Source organism: Pollicipes pollicipes, unplaced genomic scaffold (assembly GCF_011947565.3).
Source record: "Pollicipes pollicipes isolate AB1234 unplaced genomic scaffold, Ppol_2.1 Scaffold_4219;HRSCAF=4965_pilon_pilon_pilon, whole genome shotgun sequence".
NCBI classification, from domain to species: domain Eukaryota; kingdom Metazoa; phylum Arthropoda; class Thecostraca; order Pollicipedomorpha; family Pollicipedidae; genus Pollicipes; species Pollicipes pollicipes.
This window is the reverse complement of record NW_023596448.1, coordinates 11410756-11430165: the sequence shown is the minus strand read 5'-3', so window position 1 is coordinate 11430165 and position 19410 is coordinate 11410756. Positions and strand designations below refer to the sequence as shown.

At 56.1% G+C, this 19410-nt stretch overlaps 1 protein-coding gene across 1 annotated transcript; it reads right to left on the bottom strand.

The window, feature by feature from the left end:
* Window positions 1-1184: 1184 nt before the first annotated feature.
* On the bottom strand, window positions 1185-18775 carry LOC119095817 (rab11 family-interacting protein 4). The gene is made up of 9 exons (XM_037218670.1): window positions 18703-18775; window positions 8561-8686; window positions 7060-7178; window positions 6172-6301; window positions 6082-6135; window positions 5143-5290; window positions 3983-4110; window positions 2758-2784; window positions 1185-2070 (listed from the first exon to the last, which is right to left on the bottom strand). Exons 1-9 carry the CDS (start codon window positions 18751-18753, stop codon window positions 1948-1950), a joined length of 906 nt encoding a protein of 301 aa, XP_037074565.1. The 5' UTR covers window positions 18754-18775; the 3' UTR covers window positions 1185-1947.
* Between the last annotated feature and the right edge of the window lie 635 nt (window positions 18776-19410).

Sequence of the window (19410 nt, the reverse complement as noted above, 5' to 3'; positions counted from 1 at the left end):
CTAAAGCTACGTAACATGTCAAATGCATCATGCGTGGCATGTAGATGTAGTGTTGACCCCGACCAGGTGCAACGACGTGCTACGGGACGTTGGTTTCTGAACAATCACTCGTGTTCTGTGCGTGCTCCGTAGGGGTACAGGAACGGGCAGCGACGGGGGTGGGTTGGAGAGGAGCAAGCTATTGGTATTTTTGCGCGATCTTGTCTGCAAGGCTTCCCACGAACTGGTAACAATCGCGAACACTTCTAAACTCGGTTGCTGATACGGGCAAACGAACCGTGTTATGATAGATGGAAATGCAACTTGAGATCGGGGACTGGATTTGGTGAGGGAGCCCGAAGTGCGTGATCAAAACCACGTTATACGCTGTCATGTAACCCGCTGCTCTGACCAGGCACCGGGGCAACACCCGCACCATGCGCAGCACCTCGGCCGGAGCAGACGCTTGTCATGGCAGACGCAGCCCGGTGACTGAATCTGTCTGGCTTCAGAAAAGTGGCGGCACTGAAGGACATAATCTGATGTGAATATTTCCTTTTCATAACATTCAGTAGCGTTACAGGTACTTACGGCGCACCCATCTGGCATCTATTGGCGTTTTCACTTAAAGACCTGTCTGAACATGTTCTCTCGAAGAATGTCACAGGACAACGTACAAGTTGACTCAGTTCGTGACCGTGTCCAAGAATGACTGCCTTATCGTTGATAGAACAGCTGCGCCATTGTCGCTGGATAAAAAATAAACAGCTCCGCAACACCTATGATTTCGGAGGACGGCTTCTTCGGCGCTCGCCTCAATCTAAAGGTTACACAGGTGTAAACAGAGCATTTTGATGTTACCCACAGCCGTTGACGGTCAGTTTTGTACTGAGCTCAACTTAATATGGTTGTCTATACCCACCGTCTTCTTTATGATACAGGATTCCACGCCCATTGAAAGTAGCGGTAGAAGCATCCGTCACGTGTGAAGACGGCACAACGCTTTGAACTGGAAGATCCGGACAATCTCGATGCACGATATATTCTGCAGCTGCGCTCACGTGTACTGGATTATACCGGATACAAATCAGGTATACATCATTCTCACACTTTTGTGACTAACGCACGTGGTACGCTCACACGTAAAGCTTTTCGAGCCACGATCAAATTAATTTCCGTCCTACACAAAGAGTTGACACCCCCACCTGGGTGTCTCTAACCAGCAGTCCCTGCATTCCATTGTGCTCACACATTTGCACGATGCATTATTGAGATATTCCTTTGATCCATCCGATCCAACACATTTAGCTGTAATCCACTTTTTTCTTGATAACGCCAACACACAACAAAAGGAACAAGAGCGACGACTTGCTGCAAAACGGCCCACCACAGCGCACAGCCCTCCGCCGCCGAGAGTGCACCAAGATGGGAGCAGGCACAGAGGCTGGGGCGGCCTCATGGCCGACACCATCCCACGTATCCCCCCAGGCCGGACAGCGCCGTCAGTGTCTGAAGCAATGCTCAACACTGCAGCACCTGCACCAGGTGACGACATTGACGCAGGCTCTTGCAAAAGCGCACAACGCCGCCTCGTCGCGGTGCTACGCGCGTGACGCAGAGAAACCGCACAGCACCACTGCGCGACGGCAGAGTCGCTGAGAGCACCAGACCGGCGCCACCGGGAGGCGACACAGCGCCCCACGCGCCCTGCGCAGCGCCGCTGCCTGGCGTCGGGCGTGATGCGTCCGTGGCGCCGCCTCGCCGCAGTACAGTCTCTGACACAGTGCCGGAGTGGGCCGAGCGAGAGGAGCTGGTGTCGCGCCGTGCCCGCGGCGACCCCCGCCTCGGCGACAGGTCAGCCGCGGCTGGTCAGTCGTCCAGCGCGCTCGGCGACTGTTCACGTCAGCGTTCCGACCGGTCGCGAGGTCCCAGCCGGGCAGAGCGCGTGGCGTCCCCTGGCAGTGCATATCACTGTTTGTGCTTCACCTCCAGCAGCTGCGGATAGTTCTCCACGATGCTGAGCAGGATGCCGTCGATGTACGTGCGCAGCTGCTTGTTCACGTCCTGCTGCTCCAGCAGCGACTTCTTCAGCTGGAACGGAGGACACCTGGGTCACGCTTCAGCACCGCCAGGCCATGCAGGTTACACTGTCGGGGATTTTGCGCGGCGGAGTAGGTGCATTTCACCGAACCTTTACATGCGAACGGTGTATGACTTGACGGCACACCGCGAACAGGTGGCCCACCAGCTCCTTCGCTATTTACACGTTTTACGTCATTGCCATCGTGGCGGGCTGATCTCAACCAACCGATACACGGATTTTATGCAGAGAATCACCAAACGCTGAACACGTCGTCGTAGTCGTAGAAGCACACCTTCCACAATCGCGGTGCACACACCCCATTCAAACGTTTCTGCCATACATTGCAAGATGCATTCATGCAGCGTGCCAACAGCAGTGCGATGTTCAGCAAACATTAAACAAGCGTGCCATAAGGTCAGGGTCAAGCTTACGGCGATGCAAACCAAACACAGCGGGCACGCAAGGTCTATGTGTGACACATAAGCCTGTCATGCTGCCTCAGTGCACAGCACCACCGCTATGGATTGGTGACCAAGTATATCGGGCCAAAAGCCGCTGCTCCCTGTGCGTTGAATGCGCGTGCAATCTTGCATGGGGGGAGGGGGGGGGGGGGGGCGGTGGTCGTCAAAAGTGGTGTTGTGTTAGTGTTAATAGAAAGCTCGTACAACCGTAATCATATCTGCGTCCCCTCTCACCTTTTGCAACGTTTCACCACTATCGACCTTGAAAAAGACAGTTTTATATCAACGCATGTCGCACAAAGAATGTTATCATGCTTTAATGTTTCAGTCGTTGAACAGTGTAGGATTTGTTACGTCATGAGTCATTTAAATTTTAGACGCCCGCATGCCATGTCAAAGACTATATCTAGAATAGCCTCTAAGCCTTGTCTATCTAGGTCTTCACGGGCAATTACTTCCCTTTAAATGTCGGATGGACGTGTTCATAGATCAATATCGTCATTATTCACGTCGTATATTCACAACGAGCTTGAAACGAAAAAGCCCGTGTGTGTTCACCTCCCGGGCTGCCTACATGCTGCGCCATGGCTGGCAGGGCAAGTCTCAGATGTAGATTAAAAACCATTCGCGGCACGAGCCGTTCTGAAGGCGTCAAAAATCCCCAGTATCTGAAGGTGTAAAAGTCCCCAGTATCTGAAAGTGTAAAAACCCCCAGTATCTGAAGGTGTAAAAATCCTCAGTATCTGCCCACGGCAGCGAAATCGTTTGTCGTGACGCACGCTTTCCGATCATTTTAGCCGCAGCTTCTGCGAGAAAACTGGGAGATTGAGCATAGTCAAATTATGGGATGAAATTCAGCGATAATGAAAACGCTTGTGGCCCAACTGCAGTCTAATGGTAAGAAAGGGCGGTACTTAAAGCGCAACGACTAAAAGGTGCATGACAACGCATGTAAGCAAATAAAACCGCTCGGTAGCAGTAAACAGAACTGCAATTGTGGAACTGTTCACCCGCCAAACAAATCGATAATGCTGGTCGAGGTAGCAGTCATATAGCATGGACACTCACGAACACATTTAGGTGCTTAGTTACAACGAACTTCGGCAAAAACAAAACAAATTTAAATGTTCCTTCCTTTGCTGAAGATATGTCCACCAATCGATGTCTGACATTCTTTGGCTGTCTTTTACAGGGCGATGACCGGTACACCTTTATGGTAATGGTAACGTGCGAACAACAGCGGCTGGTCCTGAGTGAGAGAACAAAAGAACGAGGCTCTTTCTCTCTCCATTGAAAATAAGACTCAGCGCCTTAAACGACACACTAATACCCACCGCACACCGGTCATCACCCTCCAAACAGATAGCAAACCCATTCACATCCAGCAGAGATAAATAAATGCTCCCTGGACATCCTCTGATCTAGTGGATTTCCTCCACGTGGCCCGCCGAGTACGCACCTCCTCTCCCGACATGTCCTCCAGCTCCAAGGCCAGGCTCTTGGGTCCCGACTCCAGCAGCTGTCGGCCCTCTTCTAGGCCGTTAGAGAGCAGCTGCGCCTGCAGCTCCTCGTTGCTCTCCTGCAGCTCTGCGGGGAGGGGGGAGGGGGGGGGGGGCAGTCAGCAGAGGCGGCAGGCGCCGCAGTCTGGAGATAATGACGTCACCGGGGGACGACGCCCGGGCGGCCTGCCCTTGGCCTCAAAGTGAAGCCCGCTGGATTGCGAATGTTAACCAAATCCGAAAGAGAGAAACCTGAGTTTTTCGACCCCGCAAACTCTGCCTCACCCCCTTGCATCCCCTAAGCTAAAAGCTCACCGCGACGCCATTACGGCTCTGACCGAACAACACCTGCGATAGCAACGTAGCATCGTAGCAATTTTTTTTGCGTAGTGATTGTTGAAGTGATTTAAGCAATTTAAGCCGGCTTACCCCCCAAACTGCTGTGGGTGGCGCAGCGTCAGCATGGTGAGCTTCATATGCCTCTGGACGCACGACCACACACGATCGACACGAGAGGATGAAGTCCTACTCGGTGTGAGTACCCACCCACACGGCACATCATTGACAAGCGAGGATGCTGTGCTGCTCGATGTGAATGCCCACCCACACAGCACATGATCGGCACGAGAGGCTGGAGTCCTGCTCGGTGTGGGTACCCTCCCACACGGCACATGATCGGCACGAGAGGTTGAAGTCCTGCCCAGTGTCGGTACCCACCCACACGTGCTGCTCCAGAGGAGTGAGGGAACGAAAGCAAATACTTATTTGGCCGGTTTGATGGTTGAACTGCAAGGATGCAAAGACCGGCAACCACGTAAAATCTGTCTGCACAAGTGCTGAGCAAGACATCTGAGCCCTATTTGAAACAATGATTCGTCTTGTCCGCATCTGTTCGTCTATGATTCATTCACCCCGCTATCCCCTCATCAATGTCCCCACACATGCCTACTTCAACAGTGGCCTTCACGCCAGCCATCGCGTCACGTGACACCCAGCAGAGTACGGGACGCCTGGACTCATCACTCAGTCACGAGTCCGCCCTGGACTCATCACTCAGTCACGAGTCCGCCTCGTCGCCGGGGCCGTCACCTGGGCCGTGGACCCGCTGACCCCTGCTGACCTTTGTTCCGTTGGCGCAGCTCCCGCAGCTCCGTCTCCAGCTCGCCCTGGCGCAGCCGCATCACGCCCGACTCGTCCGACTCGGTCTTGAGGCGCAGGCTGGCCTGCTGGCGCGTGTCCTCCAGCTCGCTGGAGAGCTCGGCCACCATCTGAGGTCACGAGTCAGAGGTCAGGTCACGGGAGAGCTCGGCCATCATCTGAGGTTAACAGTCGGAGGTTAGGTCACCACAGCTCGGCCACCCCCTGCGGTCGTCAGTGGTCAGGTCACGGAAGAACTTGGCCACCCTCCGAGTTTATCGGTCAGGGGTCAGGTCACGGAAGAGCTAGGCCATCCCTTGAGGTCAACGGTCAGAGGTCAGGTCACGAAAGGGCTCGGCCGCCCTCTGAGATCAGCAATCTGGACACGGGTGAGCTCGACCACGGCGTTAGGTCGACAGGTCAGAAATACAGGGAACTTGATCACCATTTGATGGTCTGCCACGCCGACAGGCTGCCTCAAAAAAGAGCTCCGGCACCGTTTGAGAAAGATACAGATCTTAGGCCGTAACACAAGATGTTCATGAGGCCAGGGTTTAAGCAAGGCTGGTCAGGTCTCACTAAACCATACTGCCAGAGGCCGCAAAGAAGTTCGAACAAAGTTTCACGACGGTAATGGGCACGGCTGGCTGAAGAGTGATCCCTTTTACGCCAAAATTGCCCCAAGGCGAATTAGTTCCGAGCCAGGAGTCGGCTGCGCTTCAACTTCCACGACGCAATTAAAACGGAAGTCCAGCTCTCTGCTAGCTGCTGCAGTGCCGCGCATGAATACCCGCCGCAGGTCTCTGACCGCGCCGCCCCACACTCCGCGATCCACACCGAAGTGCCGAAGCGCAACACTCACACTTCTCCCATCCCCCTCCCAGCCATCATCACGCCCCCCTTCCCCTACCCTTCCACTGACCTGCGACTGGAGTGTGCGCTCCTGCTCCAGCTCCTGACGGCCGCGCCGCTCCAGGTCGGCGGCACGCCGACTCTCCAGGCGCGCCGCCTCCAGGCCCGCCTCCAGCTCGGCCAGCCGCTCCTCCAGCTGCGCCCGGCCGGCCGCCGCCGCCTCCAGCTGCTGACGCGCGCGCGCCGCCTCCGCCTCGGCGAAGCGCACCTCCTTCTCCAGACTCTGCAGCCTGGGACGGAGCGGGAGCGGTACGGACCGTCAGGTCGGCCCCTCAGGATGTGAAGACTGAACGGAGTGAGGTGATGTGGCGTACGGGGCTTCGCGACTCGCGGATATAACTGCGGCCTTCCTCCACCTGGCTCTGGCTCTGGCTCTGGCCCTGGCTCTGACTCTGACTCTGACTCTGGCTCTGACTCTGGCTCTGGCTCTGGCTCTGACTCTGGCTGTTGCTGGAGTCACTTGGCTCTAATGTCATAAGCGGCGGGATGAGATTGAGAAAGAAAACACCTCCTTTCACGACCGCCGCGTCCAATGGATCAGAATACCGTGAAAACGGAACGCATTCACTGTTCCAGATCCTGAAGTCGAAGCCTTCGCACCTGGCTTGCAGCCAGATTCGAGTGTTTTTGTGGACGACGCGATGACCCCCGCAATCGAGTGGATATAATCATAGTGATTGGATGCACTGGCCACAGCAAATCAGACATAATTAATCAAACAAACCACGTTTCGCCCCGGTTTGACCGCACACGGGTGCAGTTAAAAAACGGCCTTAATGGAGCACTGTTGCACAGTTCAACCCACATCAGTAACATGTTCATGTACTCAGGCCTACCGACTCTAATGACGCAATGCAAGTAGTGGAGACCAAAAATCCGAAATTGAGACCATGACATACAACGGGCTTACTATACAAGAAAAGCACACACTCAGCGCTGGCACATGCCTGTGTGCCCAAGGGAGTCGTGAGGGTGTGATACGACTGACCTGATGGTCTGGTTCTCCAGCTCCAGCGTCTTCTCCCTCTCCAGTCGCTGCATCAGCTCCTTGTGTCGTCTCCGCTCCGAGTCCAGCTGCTCCTCCGAGCGCAGCTCCACCTCGCGCAGCTGAGACGCCCCGGAAGATCAGCACCGCACACACACACTACAGCACGGCCACAAACACACCGGACGATCAGCACGGTCACTAACACACCGGAAGATCAGCACCACACATACACACTACAGCGCGGCCGCTAACACACTTGACGGTCAGCACCGCACACGCACACTACAGCACGGCCACTAACACACCGGACGATCAGCACCGCACACACACACACACTACAGCACGGCCATTAACACACCGGATGATCAGCACCGCACACACTACAGCACGGTCACTAACACACCGGATCAGCGATCAGCACAGCACACACACACTACAGCACGGCCACTAACACACCGGACGGTCAGCACCGCACACACACACTACAGCACGGCCACTAACATACCAGAAGATCAGCACCAAACACACTACAGCACGGTCAATAACACGAAGCTGAAAAATACGAAGCTGTCTGTCGTGAGACAACTTGACACATAATTTGATACACGATAGACATGTCATCGGCATATATGTGACATTTGAGTACGGATTAGAGTATAATGGGTATTGAATTTATACAGTGCGCACTAGACATAAAATGAGGATGTTTTTCCAACCCCAGCGTGTCATTCGGCCGCATCACGACGTACCCACCACCGACAAGGTCGCTACAAGGATGTCTCGAACCCACATATCTCTCTAGCGTGAAAACGCAGTGGTGCATTCATAACGGCAACGGCTCCACCCTATCCACCAGGTACCTTCAGTGACACGCGGCGCATCATGCTGATCTTACATTAGCATCCGACGATGCTGCTAAATCATCCAAAAGACATCCCAATGAAGGAACTACAGCTGAAATTGCGGTCTGGCAAGATCCTTGGACACAGGTGTTTGAGGGTTGTATACCCAGAACACCGTCCAAATAAAACACATTGCAGAATATACGGAGTTCTGAAGACAGGCTGTAAGCACTGCCTTATCGTATGCCCTCCATAAAAACAGATCTACCTCCTTCCTCCAAAACTGTATTTTTCTCTAGTCCATCTCAGCCAAATGATACTTACTAATTTGGGCGATGCTGCCAGTCCTTGTAGCCCTGGGCAGTGTTTGAAATTTACAAATTTTGAAACAAAATTTACTTCTTTAATGAACAATTATCCGGACAACTTTTTGTGTCATTCATGTTTTAGGTAATAGTCAGTTACCTTTCGCACTTAAATACCCGATTTTTTTATTACTTTCCAATCGAGGAAGCTGGGCGAAAAATGTGACAGCGGGTCTAACGTTCCCACGTCACACCCCAGGCACAGCGCGACCCGTCCCTGACCTGCTGCTCCAGCATGATGAGGCGCGCCTGCAGACCCGTCACACCCCAGGCACAGCGCGACCCATCCCTGACCTGCTCCTCCAGCATGATGAGGCGCGCCTGCAGACCGGCGTTCTCCTCCTTGCTGCGCGTGTACCGGTCATCGTTGTTGTTCTGGTTCTCCGCCAGCACCGTCACCTGCCGCTCCAGCACCTGCACCTGGCGGCACAGTCAGGGGTCAGGCCACCTGGAGCAACAGGCCAGCCACCACTCGTGCATGTGCTCAGGGTCAAGAAAAAAAGAGAGGTCAAGTCAAGCCGACAGTTAGGTCAAGGATTAGGGGACCTTCTGGTGAAATCAAGTCGTGGCTAGATGGGGGAAAAAGGTCGCATTACAGTGTACTACCTCTTTTGAAGTGTGCAGTCAAGGCCGACGTCAGGCCGCAGGTTCATGGGAAACAGCCAGTTTCTTTAAGTGATACTGTAATTCAAGCGACATTATGTTCGCACCGTACACATGCATTGGCACCCAACAACTTTCTTGTGCTTCGAACGACGTCTTTCAGGCATTGTTGATAACGAGTTGATAAGATCAAACAGTCCCAGGCTACGTGATCATACGGTGCAGGTTAACAAGAGCCCGCTGTTTCACGTCAATAGCACTAAAAGGAGATATGTTGAACGTTAAGCATATTATGTGCAGACATCTCTCATTCAACACGAGTCGCGCGATGACACTTTAGCCAGGGCTCAACAAGCTAAAGGGGGAGTAGAGAAAGGCGTTTCGCAGCATTCCGCACACGTCACATCACATCACGTCACATCTACGCGATTTATCAGGTCATTAACCGTAACAAGACAAACCAGAAAAGCTGACACCACAGCTGGCGGTGAGGTACAACGCACGACTTTAAGCTAAGCAGGCCGTTGGATCGGGTCATAGGAACCTATTTCAGTCACGTGGATCACTCAATGTCACTCTCAGGGCCCTATTGTTGGATTGAGAGAACCTGCTTAGACTGGGGATCGTCTTCCTATGCCTCGATGGGCTGTTTTTGTGTGTTATAAGCCCTACGGAAGTCTTGAATTCCCAAAAGCGCCAGACCCTTTGACCCAAAGGGGCCCCATCCGCCGCCCCATGGAGGGGGGGGGGGGGGGGGGGGAGAAAATTCGTCTTGGGCGCGCACTGCGAACGATCAAGGTACCGTCATTTCGTTCGGGCTGAGAACCCGAGCCATTCTCATAGAGACGAACAAAGCCGCCCACCCAATGCGGATGGAATGAAGCGTTCGTGGGTGTAATCGCCTGCTCATCGAGCTTATGATATTAATCATTTGAACGGGACAGCGTACACATTTCATCTTCACCGCGCCTTGAGATGCTTCAGTTTAATACACCTGACTAACGAACAGCTTACACCTGCCTTAGAGAAAGCGCTCAAGTTATGGCATCGTGTCTCGTAACTATGCTTTCAGCTGCAGTAGCTTCACCGGAAAAGCGTCACTGAGTCTTCTCGAAACAACTTACAGTAAATTTCGGCATGAGTTTCCTGCGCATTACGAGTGTACGATTTTCCTGGTATGGTAACACGCTGCTCGGTGGGCATCTCACCGCAAGCCGCCTGCAAAGCCTCTCTGAGCAAACATCCCACATCCATTTCGTGTGTGGGCAAATCCTCGGCACCAGTGACGTCACGGCCGCACAGTACGCCAGCATACGCACGGCGCGGATGTGACCAGCGAACCTCGATCGGAGAGTCGGCGCAGTCGCCGCAGGGGACGCAACCGGCGCCGACGCTGTCCGCCGGAAGACGCGTGAGTCACCGCAGTCGCAGACGGGACGTGCCGCCCCGTCTAGTGGCGGTGACGCCAGCTTCTCAACCGCCGACTCGGGTTTCTCAGGGAGTGGCCAGCGGCAGCGCGAGCGGACCCGACCTCGTTTTGGCGGGAACTTGGCTACCTACAGTGACTACGACTTCACTTGGTGTACGCGGAGCTTTCATGGCGGACTGCCGCGAGACGCATCCGGCAGGAAAGCAGTCGTCGCTGCCCATGAGCTCTGAGATCCGCGAGGCAGGTGCGCCAGTTAGAGCACCAGAACTCGGGATCCCACGCGCCGCCCAGCTGGCACCTGTCCAGTGGATCAATCGGCCTCAGGTCGGGTTTTGACGCGCCCTTGACGCCAGGCCGGGACCCAGGGGACTCACCCCCGCCACCCAACACGTTTACTTTGGGCGGCAGCTCACCTGCCTCATCACAATATGTGGTCACATCGACACTTCTTATCTTAGGCGATCATGATGCATCAACGTCACGTCCCGTCATCTCCATTCCGATGGGTTCGTAACCGAACCATCGCTCGACATCCGCGCACGCCAGTACCGGGTCCTGTTTTACCAAATCAGGCCAGCAGGTAGGGGGGGTGTCGGCAGCTGGCGTGTCGGCAGCCAGTGGCATCAGAGTGGGGAGCGCTGAGGAAATAGTGGCGGGTTGAAGCGTCCCATGGCAAAATGTACTAGATCCCAAGCCCCCTGGTCAACCCTCCGGGTACCTCAAACATGATTTTTTTTCGGCGGATTTACCCAGCATCATGTTTTCATTCGAAGGTACCGGCGGCGAGGTGGTATAGGCCGAGCAATCTGCCGCAGATAGAAGCCTCCAACGACAGTCAGCTACTCCCTAGGCTCTTCAAAGCTGCAGACCGCTACTGCCACGGAAACACACACCGCCACTCACTTTCTCCAACGTGTCCAGGTGCCAGGAGAAGACGTCGCCTTCAGCCGGGCCAGCACCGAGGAAGCTACACTGGCCCTCCCACCAGTCGTACTCCAGGTCGGGCTCGGCGTCCCCGCGGCCCTCACCGCCCTCCGAGCCGAGCTCCGTACCCTCCCGCCGGCGAGCGCGCCAGTTTCGGCGCACGCATGGCGCGCAGGAACTGCCGCAGGTGCGGCGAGACGGCCGGCGCGGCCGACGCCGACCGGTTACCGGTCGCGTGCGCCGGGTCGTCCGGGTCGAGGTCGCTGACGGAGCGCAGGTCACCGACCGACGAGACCAAGTCGTCCTCGAGGCCACTGTCCAGGTCCGGGTGGTCGGACGTGCTGCAGGGCCGCGCCATGACCTCCGATCCCAGGGTCACGGGTGAGGCCGCACAACGCGGGCCGCGGCTGACCTCTGGCCGCACGGTCACAGAGCGGGCGTCCGACACGGGTTGGCGTGAGATGAGCGTCTCCTGCGTTGGATGCCGTGGGTGCAGACCAGCTCCTGGCCGCATACGCCTCGGCCACGGGAGATTCCGACCCTTCTCAGGTCAACTTCTCGTCACGGCGACGCTCGAAACTGCACCGTTCCCGAGCACTGGTCTCGCCTGGTTCACCGGCCGCCGCCGCTGGACAACACTGCACTGCGGCTGGAACCCGCTCAGACGAGCACCGCTGACGATCGCCGGCGCTGACGAACCCGCTGACGACCCGACACGCCGCCGACCTGACCTGCCGCTGAGTCTGCTGATGGTCTGTCTCGAAAAGCGACGGTTCTTCTGACGCTCCGGAAAGGCGAGGATCACAGGTCCCGCTGCTCCGCGGCGCCGTCGCCCGCGGCGGCCGCGCGTGAAAACTCACAGCCCCGCCCTGGGTGTCGGCAAATATTTAGCCTCGGGCGCGGATGAGGTCACGACGTGGACGGCTGCCAGCGCCCGAGGGCGGAAACAGAGGACTTCCCGATGAGAGCGCCGCCGCCTTCCCCCAACCCTCCCACCAGTTACGTCCCAGAGGCAGAGTTTTGTCCCAGAGATTAAGTGCTGGTCACAGTGAGACGGATGCAGAGTTCGTAGAGATCGTGAACTTGGCGTATTGAATAACTAACGTACATATTCATATTTATCCCGCCTGGTCCTATCTTCGTAATTCCTGGTACTGGTCAAGGTACCTGTTTTATACGTAGATATCAAAACCTCATTAGTTTGAAGTTCGGGATGCTCGGGAAGACTGGCTGGGTCCCAAATGATTCTCAGAAATGTAACAATGTCCGGTCTGTTCCGGCTGGCGCACGCTTCAGACCTCTTCTCAAGAGCGACTGCGCGGGCGCCGAACTGCCAGCCACCTTGGACTGGGTTCCCTGGCATCTGACTCGCCGGCGCCGCCCGTCAACACCTCCCGTGCCAGAGATCGCGCTCCTCATACCGATCTCCGGCGGCGCCTAGCGGTGCTCAGCCGTCGGCACGGCCCGAGGTCTCACTCGAGACACGGCTGTCCCACGGGGCCGGGTTAGATCATGGTCTGACACATCTGTGTGCTCGCCGACCCCTCTGACGGGGGGCATGCTCAGCTCAACCGCGCCCCTCGTGATGACATCACCTCGACGAGAATAAATAAACCCAGGAGGGAGCGGGACGGGCCGCCACAGGCAGTTCTCCATCAAACTGGCCGGCTGCACGAGGGCATTGTGAGGAAATGTGACTGGCAAGAGATCTCTGACTCCGCAAATGCCCACGAACTAATGGGCTGCTTAATGCTTGAAATTTATCATACCTGAACAGCTACGCTTTATGTAGAAGTGTGAACGTATGAACAATATAGTACCCACAGATAGAAGCATTATGAAGCAGCCATTGTGCAATTTCGGGCACGCAGGTAGTTCATGCCTGCATTTCATGCAAAGGTTTACTCGGGTGGTGAAATAAGCAGAGCCTGGTTCCAGCCAGAGTCCAGATAAGCCAATAGCTGACACGAAGCGCCGCAAAAGACACCTCCTGCGCCAGCAGCGTCTGCTCGGTGACCCTTGAGCGCACGGCCAGGCCAGGCCACGCTGAGCAGCGACACCAACTCACCCCCCGGTGAGTTGTGTCGTATCGATGGTCAGTTTACACGAACAGTAACGGGTGAGGCAGACTCCAAAGCCCCCCCCCCCCCCCCCCCGCTGCGCTGCCGGCCTCAATCTCTAGGCGGGGTCCAGCGCCTTGGACGCTTCCCAAATCTGGGTGGCTTTGTTTAGAACTATCGGTCTGGTGTTTAAACAACTTGCCGGCGCTAGCAGACTCGGGCGCCGCTGTTAAAAGCGCACTCTCACAAACGCTGGCGGCTGTATTGCTGCGCTGAAAAGCGGTGAATCTCAGGCCGGTCGGATGGCTTGGTTTAGAAGCCCTCTTACTTTCTAGACGTAGATTTGCACGTGAAGCGTGCGGTGTTTCAGCATGCAGTCGCGTAGGTTGAGGAGTCCAAATGTCGTCAAGCCAAGGGTGCAAAAAAGCGCAGAGTATGTGACAGCATGAAGGAACGCAGATGTTTTTCACGCATTAACCAAACTTTGTCATCCAGGGCCAAACTAAAACATCACGGCCTAGAAGCCCTTTGATCGTGCACGACACAGAAGATTATTATAACTGGTATTCAACTTCGGCCAACACCGGCTGTGACCGCGCGTGGCTCACACACTGTGCTTAGGCTTCAGGCATAACTATGCCATACATGGCTGGAGAGCATCAACAGACGTTCACGGAAAATAAACTGACCAGGCAGTTCTTCATAACAAGGACGCACGACAGTTCTGAGGTAGGGGAGGGGTGATGCAGTTCACCTCCTGTGTGCATAAAGAGCAGATCGGTGACGGCCTGTCTGTTCTTTTTCCGCTTCAGGCACACTTAACCAACGCACTGCTCAAACCAGACGGTGTGCTAGTCCCCAAAGGCGTCTGTTGCCATCAGATGAGTTTTTGACATAACCTGCAAGATGACAGTTGCAACCTCCTTCGTCTTTCATCAGATCGCTTTGTCGTGCCCGCAAGACGTCTCAACCCACCGGCGTGGTACATAAAAAAATAAACATCGCCCCTCGTTCCGATCTCAATCGCTAACGCGCTCCTCTCCCTACGCCGTTACTGACAGCCGCCTGTACGGCTCCCAGGCTGGCGTTGCCTATGACTGTCATGATGCGGCTGTGCGAGCGTGCCGTGACGTCACGGAAGGCGCTGACGGCCCCGTCAGCGGCTAACCAGGCCGCCCCCCCCCCCCCCCAGATGAGCAGCACCACACTTGATAACAGGCGTCCAGCCCGATGCGCGTCGGCCAAGCCTGAACCGTGCCAAGCCGATCCGATCCGATCCGATGAACCGCGCCAAGCTTTGGATCTCTCGGCCATCGGCTCTGCCGGTTATATTCCACTAATGAGGCCTGGGATAGCCTCGGTATTTGAGATGGTGACTCGCAGGCTGCAGAATGTGATTAATGCCCGGTCCAGCTACCCGGCGGAGGAATACGGGCCAGCGCTGGCCATTGTTATGGTCTCAGAGATTGTCTAAAGTCAAACAATATTTCGCGCTAAGGTGCTGGCTGCGTAGTCTTGAAATGGAATCGCGCCCTGTGCTGGGGAATCATGTCGATGGATCCCACCAGGACGGCAACAGAACGTTTGGCAGACCGAGTGGCTGGGAGAGATTCTGTCCCATCCATCCCAGACATGTATTCCGAAAAAGGAGCCCAAACCGCAAGAGGTAGAGATTGGGCCTACACAAGTGCCTAGTTTGGAAGTGTTCGGAGGAAAGCACAAAACCGGGCTCCTTGATCAGTTGTTCTACGTCCTAAACCACTGGTCTCCCCGGTCGGTGCAACCCAACTCAGGCTATCATCTCACACACTTTGTACTGCATGCCCTGCACCCTACTCTATGACCATCAGCGGCATGACTTTGCACGCACGACCTCGCACAAGAAAACGCAGCCCGGCCTTCCCAAACATGACCCCGTTCTGGTCTTCTTCTTCCTGGCTTTGACCTCACGTGACCTCGCCCTAACTCACTGTGACCCTGCGCCGACCCAGCACAACCTCAATTCAGCCCACTGCGACTTTTCCATGCCCAGCCAGGCGCCTGCAGCCCGGTCGTGACCTCACCGCCGTGACCTCTCGCCCCGCCGACGACGCTGACCCCACTGACCGCTCGTCACACCACGGCCGCACCACGCCGGCGGCACCTCGCACCCACGGCCACGCTGATTACGCGTCGGACTGGCCGGCCCGCCTTCGCGCCGCTGTACCCTCGCGGGCGCCGTTGCCGGCGGCTATTTTTGCCGCCGCCTCCGCCGCCGCCGACGGGGGCGCCACTGCCGCTGCCCCCCGCTGAGTCAGCGGCGCGGGGATGGGGTGAAACGGGAGAGTGAGATGCGTGCAGCTGAGGCATCTGGTGACCGCCGATGGAGGGAGGGGGAGGGGGCCTCAGACGGGTGTCACGTGAGATCGAAATCTTATGGCCCATGGCGATGTCAGGGCCTACTGGTGGCGCACAAGGAGCTAGCCGGAGTTCTACCTCAAATGCGGCTACCACACGAGCAAGGCTGGCTTATTCCCAGTGTGGTGCGAATCATTGCATAGCTTCGGGCTTCTCTCAGCAATTGGTTAGTTCAGCTAGCTCGCTTTGAGGAGGTGTTGCACACAGCAGCAATGCAAATGAAGCAGACGTAAGATCACAGAGCCTCTCAGCCGTCTTAAAGCAGCGCCCCGACCAGCTCCTGACCTGATCTGGTTATAAGGTCGCACAGCAGCACTCCACACCCTGGCCCGTGGCCACGTGTGGCTGACACGTGCGTGCGGCGGGACTCGCTGGCCGGAGGTGTGGGGCGCCAGTGCCGCGCCAGCGTTCCTCGCCGCACCATAAACCGCCAGAGCTCACACGCGGCGGGTGACACGCGTCTGCGTCCAGGTCTTTGTGGTCAGGCTGGCGGCCAGCTGGGGTGGGGGGTGGGGGTGGGGGACGGAGGCGACGCAAAAGGTGGGTGCTCGGTGCAACCGTGGGCGAGATGGGGCAGTGATCGCACCCCTCCTTAATTCGTGGACTAAGTCTCAGTTGGGGGGCGCAACACACACACGTGCCACCTACCGTTTAGCCAAAAGCCCCTTGACATCAAAGTCGTCAGCATCTTAATATGCTGCTTCCCCACTCGTCCCCCCCCCTGCTTCTCCCGCCCAACTGACGCAAGCTTTCGCCATCTTGCAATGCCCTCCCCGCATTTCGTGTGATCAAGACTGAGAAGGTTTAAATGGAGCTAACATTTCTGCTCGAACATCCCAAATATATCAACGGCGGAGACAATCGTGGGAGTGGGTGGCCGAGTGGCTGGCACATTTGGCTCCCTGATGATGGCGCGGGCTTGGACCCGGGTTACGCCATGGTCCATGGTCCTAATGTGACCGCTACATTCGGTGGCACATTACAAAAGGGTGCGCGACATGCGCCCCATTCCTCTTTAGTACCAAACACCAAATCAAATCCGCCAAAAATCAAATCAAATCGGCAGAGCAGACAACGGACAGAATGTGAAGACCACGCATATGCGGGGCCTCATCATCAGGAACACATCAGGATAAACATCGCAACTGCAAGCCCCCAGCTTGCAGCGGCTCCTGACACGCGGACCCCGTGGGAACAGACACTAGCGAGGTCACACAGCAGCACTCCACGTCCAAGTGCAGCGCGCCGTTCCGGCTGCCCCGCAGGCTGGAGAGGACGGCTGCGGCGACACAGCCAGCCCGCGGGCCGGGCAGACCTCGGCCAGACACACGACTTCCGGCGCGGAGCCGAACCCGGCGCGGGCAGGCCAGCTGTGTTTATCAAACATGTGGGAAGGCTGGCTCAACTTCCCTGTGCGCTCGGATCCCGTTGAAGGCGGCAGCTTTCGCATCGCAGAAGAAACAACCCGAAGGAAGCAAGTAAATGCACGGATGCGCGCGTAGCTGTTCCATTGTACGCGGAATGAGACTAGTTCATATACCCTGCCTGTCACCAGCTGAAATGTGGGCACTAAACGCACGAAACAGTTGAATGAAATGGATTCATGCAAAAAACAGGACATGCATGCCTAATGCAGCTATTGATGGACAAAAGTCGTGACCGAACCTACCGCACGTCCCCCGATTGAGTGACACCCTCCGACAAACGCGGGCTTACAGCTCCGGAGCCTCGCAGTGGGCTGCAGTGCTTTCCAAACTCCCTAAACTCCAGCACAGACGCCTACAGAGCCGGTGCTCTGAAACACGCGCCTATCCGCTGCCGGTCCCCCGGCGGAGCAGCAATTAACGCGAGCCTCGCTTCGTTACACACCCCTTACGGACCGTTCCGCCGCGGCACAAAAACGCCCGAGTATTGTGCAGTGGCGCCGGCCGTGAATCACTGTCTGCACAGCGCCGGCCGCTGTGCACAGCGCAGTCGGCAGGGCACATGTGGGTGCACACGCGGCGCGGCCGTTACTCCCAGCGAGCCACAACAACCCGCGTCGTCGTAATGGCCGCTGCACGTGTGGCATCAGAGGCAGATGCCGCCATTAGCGCAGCCAGCTTTTTAGAGGGCGGTGGGGCACGACGCGATCTCTGTCTCCTGTGGCGGAAATGCAGTGAGAAGGAAAGGTGCATGCAGCGTTCGTGAAGGATGTTTATGATTTCGGAGTTAACCGCCCCCCAGGCCAAAGGGTTCGAGGAGAGGCTCCACATAAACATACAGGTGACGGAAGGTACAAGGCAGTCCTGCATGCCCCTCCCTCTTTCCTCCAGACAGCTGTTTTCGTCACTTGTTAATAAGAGGGCGCGTAGTCCGTCCCTCAGCAGATCCTGATATCACACATCGTCAACCTACTCTAGCTGCGTGGCAAGCGCGTGACAACCACTCCGTCGTCGCGCGGCGGCGGGACGCAGGGGCTTGACAACGTCACCCGACTTTGCAGTGGCAGGGAGGGGTCCAGCGGACAGCCAGCGGACCGCGGTGGGTCGCTGGCTCATGCAGAGAGAATGGTGCGGCGTCTTGCGTAAATTGTGCTCGCAAGGAACAAAGACCGGCGGCGGGGCTGTTAGGAGGAGATTTTAGATAAACGTCTAGCGACCTTTGAGTTATGCAACCAGTTTTTAGGGGAGAGAGTGGCATGAGAAAATGGCCAAATGCCTATGGCACCAAATCGGTGTGTTCACTGACAGCTACAATGCATTACATCAATGTGTTAAGAAACTAGGGAGGCACTGAAAGTCAGCTTAAGTTACACGTCACGTCGTACATCGTGCACCAATTTTGAATTAAGTCCTGTCACTCGCTGTGCATAAGCTATTATGCCTGTTACAGGTAGTGAGGACGTTTTATGAAAAAGCTGACTGTCCGGACACCAGTCGATGCGGGCCTGTGACCTGCCACGGTGCGACGCATTGATGCCTACCACAAGCCCGTCCCAAGGTCGCCGAGTTTTCCGCCGTTCCTTTCGACGGCCGACTCACCTTCTGGTTGAGGTCGCTGACGTCATCCTCTATGGAGATATCTGAGTACATGTCCTCGCCATCACAGTTGGAACTTCGGGCCCGACGAGTTGAGCTGGGAGTCCGGTACACGGGGCTGTGCGCAGAGACATCTAGTGAGCGGGCTGCCAACCCGTATTTGGGCAGAGGACGCCACACACGGCGTTAACCGTAGCCTGCCACGCACTCCTGATAATTACAAATACTAATTTAACCGAGCAAGGTGGTGCGGAGCCAGCTCATCACATATATGACATTATACCATTAAGAACACAACGAATCGCCTGGCCTCAATCTATTTCCCAATACGAGCTCTAGTAATGACTACCATGCCAGATCGCGACAAGAGGCTTGTGGTGCACGACCCACACGCACTTGCCCCTGTTACGGGTACCGGGGGCGGGTGGGGGGTTGGGGGGGGAGGGAAATGAGGCATCAAGAGTTTTCTAAAAGCATTTATTTCTGTGCAACGCTCCCGACACAATGTTCCATTATGTCAAAGCTTAAGCTTTGGAGACCTCCTGATAGCCCTTAAGACAGTCACCAGTCACCAAAACAGTCACAAAGACAGTCCTCTTCCTGGGTCGCGAAGCACGTGTACAGCTATCTGCACAAGGTGTCACGTGTTCGACTGAGCTTAACACTTGGCATCGCAGTGACCCAAAGCACGCGGCTCGGACGCCGTAGTGC

What these genes read in the sequence shown, in the direction of transcription:
- LOC119095817 (XM_037218670.1), bottom strand. Translation starts at nt 18,753, where the DNA reads ATGTACTCAGATATCTCCATAGAGGATGACGTCAGCGACCTCAACCAG. An exon ending in CCGAGCTGGAGGCGGGCCTG is followed by an intron (nt 6,136 to 6,171) that starts GAGGCGGCGCGC and finishes CGTGCCGCCGAC; the next exon opens with CTGGAGCGGCGCGGCCGTCA. An exon ending in AGCGCACACTCCAGTCGCAG is followed by an intron (nt 5,291 to 6,081) that starts GTCAGTGGAAGG and finishes TCGTGACCTCAG; the next exon opens with ATGGTGGCCGAGCTCTCCAG.